This window comes from Mesitornis unicolor, unplaced genomic scaffold, assembly GCF_000695765.1.
Source record: "Mesitornis unicolor isolate BGI_N332 unplaced genomic scaffold, ASM69576v1 scaffold43039, whole genome shotgun sequence".
NCBI classification, from domain to species: Eukaryota; Metazoa; Chordata; class Aves; order Mesitornithiformes; family Mesitornithidae; genus Mesitornis; species Mesitornis unicolor.
In genome coordinates, this window is record NW_010210121.1 from 39,916 (window position 1) to 45,247 (window position 5,332).

At 45.8% G+C, this 5,332-nt stretch overlaps 1 protein-coding gene across 1 annotated transcript; it reads left to right on the plus strand.

Annotated features, from left to right (window-relative positions):
* Window positions 1–608: 608 nt before the first annotated feature.
* On the plus strand, window positions 609–2,582 carry LOC104547415 (zinc finger protein 516-like). Its single transcript, XM_010193084.1, has one exon. The coding sequence runs from the start codon at window positions 609–611 to the stop codon at window positions 2,580–2,582; it is 1,974 nt and encodes a 657-aa protein (XP_010191386.1).
* Window positions 2,583–5,332: the final 2,750 nt, after the last annotated feature.

Consider the following 5,332-nt stretch of genomic DNA (forward strand, 5'->3'; position numbering starts at 1 on the left):
GCTAAAGTCTCTAGGAAAGCCTTTTATCTTTGGCAAGTGTAAGTATTTTACATGAAATTACACATGATGGTAAAGCCACAGATTTAAAGTGTAATAACCCCTCAAGAAATGTTTTCCTCATTTAAGGTGTATTTTTAGCCACTTCTGCCTGGTTTTAAAACAAAAAAGTATTTTTAAAGTTTTTACTTTTTTATAGACACCGTGATGTCAGTGTATGGAAATGAATGTTTGCTCTTGTTTGGATTTCACTTGTTTATTAATGATACTTTGAATGCTTGCCATTGAGGTCTGGAATATCGGCAAAAGGAGGAGCTGCTCCTTTCCTTTACTGCTTTTTCGTCCAATAAATTGTAGTGTAGTACGCTTCTGAATGAGGGGTGAGTGATGAAAGCTGTTGAATTAAAAATAAGAAAAGGTTTAAATATATTTAAGAATCTTACTTACACAGTTTCTGTACATTAGTGTGAATCTGTTCTTGTTTCAGGTAATCTATGCCATCCGCTTACAGAGCACACGGAAATAAATCGGCGCTTCGGACTCTCTGGAGCAGCTGAAAGGAGAAACATTACCCGAGAATGAAGCAATAAAACCCCTCTCTGCAGAACCGCATGATTGAAAACGCGGTCCAGCCCTCCTCTGCTGCCGGACATGCTTTTGTCCTCCTGCCCCGCTCAGCCCGTGTTGCAGTGATACAGATGGATCGTAGCAGAGAGGCAGACATGGAGTTACGGAGATCCTCCAGCCCAGGCAAGCTAAGCAAGCACGACGTGGATGCTGACAAGACCATGTGCCACAGCTGCTGCATCTGCGGTAAAAGTTTCCCGTTTCAGAGCTCCTTGTCGCAGCACATGAGGAAACACACAGGAGAGAAGCCCTACAAATGCCCTTACTGTGATCACAGGGCTTCCCAGAAGGGCAACCTGAAGATCCACATTCGTAGTCACAGAACAGGCATTTTAAGTCAGGGGCACGAGCCGGAGATAGGAGAGGCACAGCTGGGAGAGATGGGCGTTTCAGAGGGCCTGGGTGGGTGCACCAGCCCCACTAAAAGCACGTCCGCCTGCAACAAGATCTTGAACGGTACCGCTCGGGTAGACAGCAGCAAGATCTTGTTGAGAAGCAGCAAGAAGGAGGTCACGGAGGTGGTGCCAGCCGAGGAGGATGGCAAACTGACCTCCTACCAGTGCACCTTCTGCAAAAACAAATTTGAAAAGAAGAAGGACCTGGAGCAGCACCTGCACCAGGTCCACAAACCGTTCAAGTGCAGGTTGTGTAGCTACATGACCCTGAGGGAAGAGACGCTGTTAAGCCACGTAGAGAAGGACCATATAACTGCTCAGGTCCCAAACGGGGAGGCCTACACTGAGAACTGCAAGAGTGAGTTGAGTGCAGGCGAGTTTCCGTGCGAAGTCTGTGGTCAAGCCTTTAGTCAAACCTGGTTCCTGAAAGCTCACATGAAAAAGCACAGAGGGTCATTTGATCACGGGTGCCACATTTGTGGCAGGAGATTCAAAGAGCCCTGGTTTCTCAAAAACCACATGAAGTCGCACGGCCCCAAGACTGGGAGCAAAAACAAACCAAAAAACGATTTGGAGCTCATAGCCACTATCAATGACGTGATACAGGAGGAGATGATTGTGACGGGCCTGTCTCTGTATGAAGTTTGCACCAAGTGTGGAAATCTGTTTACAAATATGGAAAGCCTGAAAGCGCATAATTCTGTTCACTACCAGGTGCAGCGGGGCAGCGCCGTGGATAAAGCCGAGGACTTAATTGATGGGAGCCTAAGCTCCTCGGTAACGAAGCAGTTTTTCTTGCAGTGTCTCAATCTAAGGCCATCTGTAGGGCTGGACAGAGTTACAAGAGGACAGCCTGGGAAAAGAGTAGCTGAGCTGGATCCGGTGAATAGCTACCAAGCTTGGCAGCTGGCCACCAAAGGAAAAGTAGTAGAGCCCTGTGAGTATGTGAAGTATGTGGGATGGGATGAGGCTCTGGCGGATGCAGACGTGACTTATGACAAAGATAAGAGAGAGTATATCCTCGTCAACCAGGAGAAGCGCAAGCGAGAGCAGGAGTCGCCCAGCTCTTCCAGCAACCCCAAGAAGAAGAGCTGCACCAGCGGGCGCCCGGAGAAGACCGTCAGTGCCCCACCAGGGGACAGCTGCCCGGTCGCCCAGGGGGACGTGGACTACCGCCCGGCCTCGCGGCAGAGCCGGCGGGCTGCCCAGAACAAGTCAACCGAGTGCTTCGAGTGCGGGAAGATCTTCCGCACCTACCACCAAATGGTGCTGCACTCTCGAGTGCACCGCAAGGAGCGGAGGAGCTGCGGCGAGGGTGGGACGGCTGCCCAACCCGACCGCTACGGCTCCAGCAGTGAGGAAGGGGACTCAGGGTCTGTCAGTGGGCCCAGCACCCCTGGCTCTGCATCTGCCCCAGAGGACTCAGCCACCTCCGGCCTGGGGGAGGAGGGTGCCGAGGAGAGCTCGGAAGAGGGAGCAGCCAACCGCTTGCTAGGTAAGATCTCTCCCAGCCTTGCCCTGCTCGCTGTTGCTGGTGTCTGTGTCTCCTGTGGGACACAGTGATGAGCAGAGGGAGAGATGCATGAAAGCATGTGAGAGGTTTAAAGGTGGTGTGGATGAGGTCCTGTGCCCACTGACTGCTGCTGCTTGTCTCGGCATGGTGACTGCTTGTTGCTGGCACAGGTAATAAAAGTGAGATCAAAGGATGTCAAGGTGCAGGTGAACTTGTATTTCAGTGAAGGACACCCGAGAAGTATTTTAGTTGCCCATAGCAGTGCTGCAGGATAGTGTCTTCTCTGGACATCTCAGGGGCTGTTTCTCCCTGATTTATGGGCATGCTGTGCCCTGTTCTGCCTGTAGCGTGCAGTTGTAGCGGGGGGACAGCCTGTGTGGTGCAGCCCTGAAGCACGTAAACTTGTTAATCGCCAGTGTGAGAGACCTCTCTCCCTCTCTGCTTCGCTTCCCAAATTGTGTTTATAACTCCAAAGGCTATAATTAATCTCTCTGGATTAAAGCGGTCCTTTGAGCCCAACACTACTAAATGGAACAAATTATTCTCTAAATAGCAGCAAAGTAAATATTTAAAAGAACACCATTAAGCACTTTTGTATCTTCCTTTTCTTTGAATATTTTGTTTTTGTTGTTCACCATTTTTGTTTATAATACCCTCTTAGAAATGTGAGATTAACCATTCTTTCCTCACTAGCCTTGCGCTGGTTTTTTTGTTTGTGTTCTGTTTGGCGAACAATAACGTTTTCCTCTCCTTTTAATTCCTTTTGTTGTGAAGAACATAGTTATCTGTAGAGTTAAACTCATTTTCAAGACCATCATGGATGAAGTAATCTGCACCATTGTGGAAGAGGGTGGGTTTATTCAATTAGCTGTGTTCTTTCAGGATTTTATATAATGTTGCGCTTTCTCCTGGCTACAGACCCTGCAGCAGCAAAGCAGCACGTTCCAGAATTGTGTATTAATAGCTACATGTTTTTCATAAAGTTTTGAAGCAGTGTTGGATATAGAGGTTTTTTTTGTTAGTAAGCTTCTTTCATGAAAGTCTCATGGTATTTCAGGACAACTAAAGTTGGGCCTGACACTGCTTGGCAATGTAACTTCCAAAATGCAAGGCATAGAGAGAAGAGAGCTCTCGAGGATTCAGATTGTAAAAAATTAAACCCATGTGTTTGTCCTTAAAACCTAGAAGAACAGTCCTAAACTTGAGTTTGCTACAACTTGGATCAAGTCCCCAATGGACAAATTGGGCACATGCTAAAATAGAAATGTAAATTAAACCAAGAACTCAATTTCTTTTATGCTTTCTTGCCCTTTCCATAAACCACAACTCCAAAAAGTCCTAGCGACAAGCTGACTTAAATATTCTCACTTTGGTTACTTGCCCATTTAAAAGACTCAAAATTTTGTGCTATTGGATTTTGGACACTTAAAATTCTTATGAAGCATACATACCTACTTGGTGTGAAAATCCATCAGCTGCTGCCTGAAACACCTCGGTACAGTTGACACAAGATGCAGTGATAAAACTGCAGCTTTGTCTGGAGTTAAATGGGGCTGCCATATTTTACTGGTGTTTTTTACAGTGCCCTTATGGAAACTGCTGTAATTGAAAACTACCTCTCTGGAGACGGGCCGAAAACAGCAAAACACTTTTTCACACAGTGTGCAAATAGGAAAGCTCTTCTTATGCATGCTCCATATTAAACACTTTATTTTTAACAAGATGAGCCTTCTCATCTCTTCACCTGTCTTGCTTCTTGCCTCAGGTCAAGCTCCGAGCCCTTGTTGCAGGAGTGAAAGGTGAGAGTTAAAGTCACACAGCAGTTTCTCTCATAGGAATTAAGGTGACCGGCTTAGCCATGTCACTGGCCAACACCTGGGAGCTCATTTCTTTGGGTGCCAAATGAGTCTTTATTATCTTCAGCTGTAAAGAAGCAGCAAACTGATGGCCTGAACAAAGGTGCATCTCGTAAAAGGGATGTGTTTGCATTGATGAGCCAGGAGGGGGGCTGCTGCATTTTATATTCACTAATTTTATATTCACAGCTGAAGAGCCAATCAATTAGTTAATTGGCTAACAAGAAAGGTTTTAATCTTATGACCAAGATAAATATTACCCTTGCTCCTTAATAGAGTTTATTTAGATAAAATCACTGTGTCAATGAAGTAAACATTTTTTACAAGTGACAAAGATATTTTTTTTTTATTCAGAAGGAAGTTTTTGGTTTTGTGTTGTGTGGGGTTTTTTTTTTTTATTTTTAAAATTTATTTACACTGCCCTTTGTTTTCTAAGGGACCGTGTCTTTCTGTCCAGCGGGCTGTAGGATTAATTAGTTTTACTCTTCTGCAGACTGCTGCTTCAATTCGAGAGGCTTTCTTTCCCTCCTCTACGAACAGAAGCTTAAGGTGTAGAGAATATAGGCCAGATTCCACCCTCATGTACGCTCCTGCTAAAATCAGGTGTTCTAGTACAGCCTTGAAGCACATTTTGTCCTGGAAGTGCTGTGGTTCTCTATACTTTGCTGCTGCTTTTTGCAGTTATTCTTGCTGATAGTGTTTCTGTTGAGAGCCGTGCTCCAGCCCCACAGACAGCATCCCTCCGCAGCGGAGGTGGGCAAGCAGTGCTCTCGGTTCCCGTTCTTGACATGTCTTCTATGGTCTTAATTTTGCTGAGGCTGTGGTAAGGACAATCTTGTGCTACTCATAATAACTGTATTTTTTTTAAACTTTCATATCTTTACTCTTTTCCACCCCCTTTTGACATATTACAGTGTTATCCTGGGTCAGAAAAGGGCCTTGAG

Bases quoted from the DNA above. Each gene is read 5' to 3' on its own strand.
- LOC104547415 (XM_010193084.1), top strand. From the start codon at position 609: ATGATTGAAAACGCGGTCCAGCCCTCCTCTGCTGCCGGACATGCTTTT.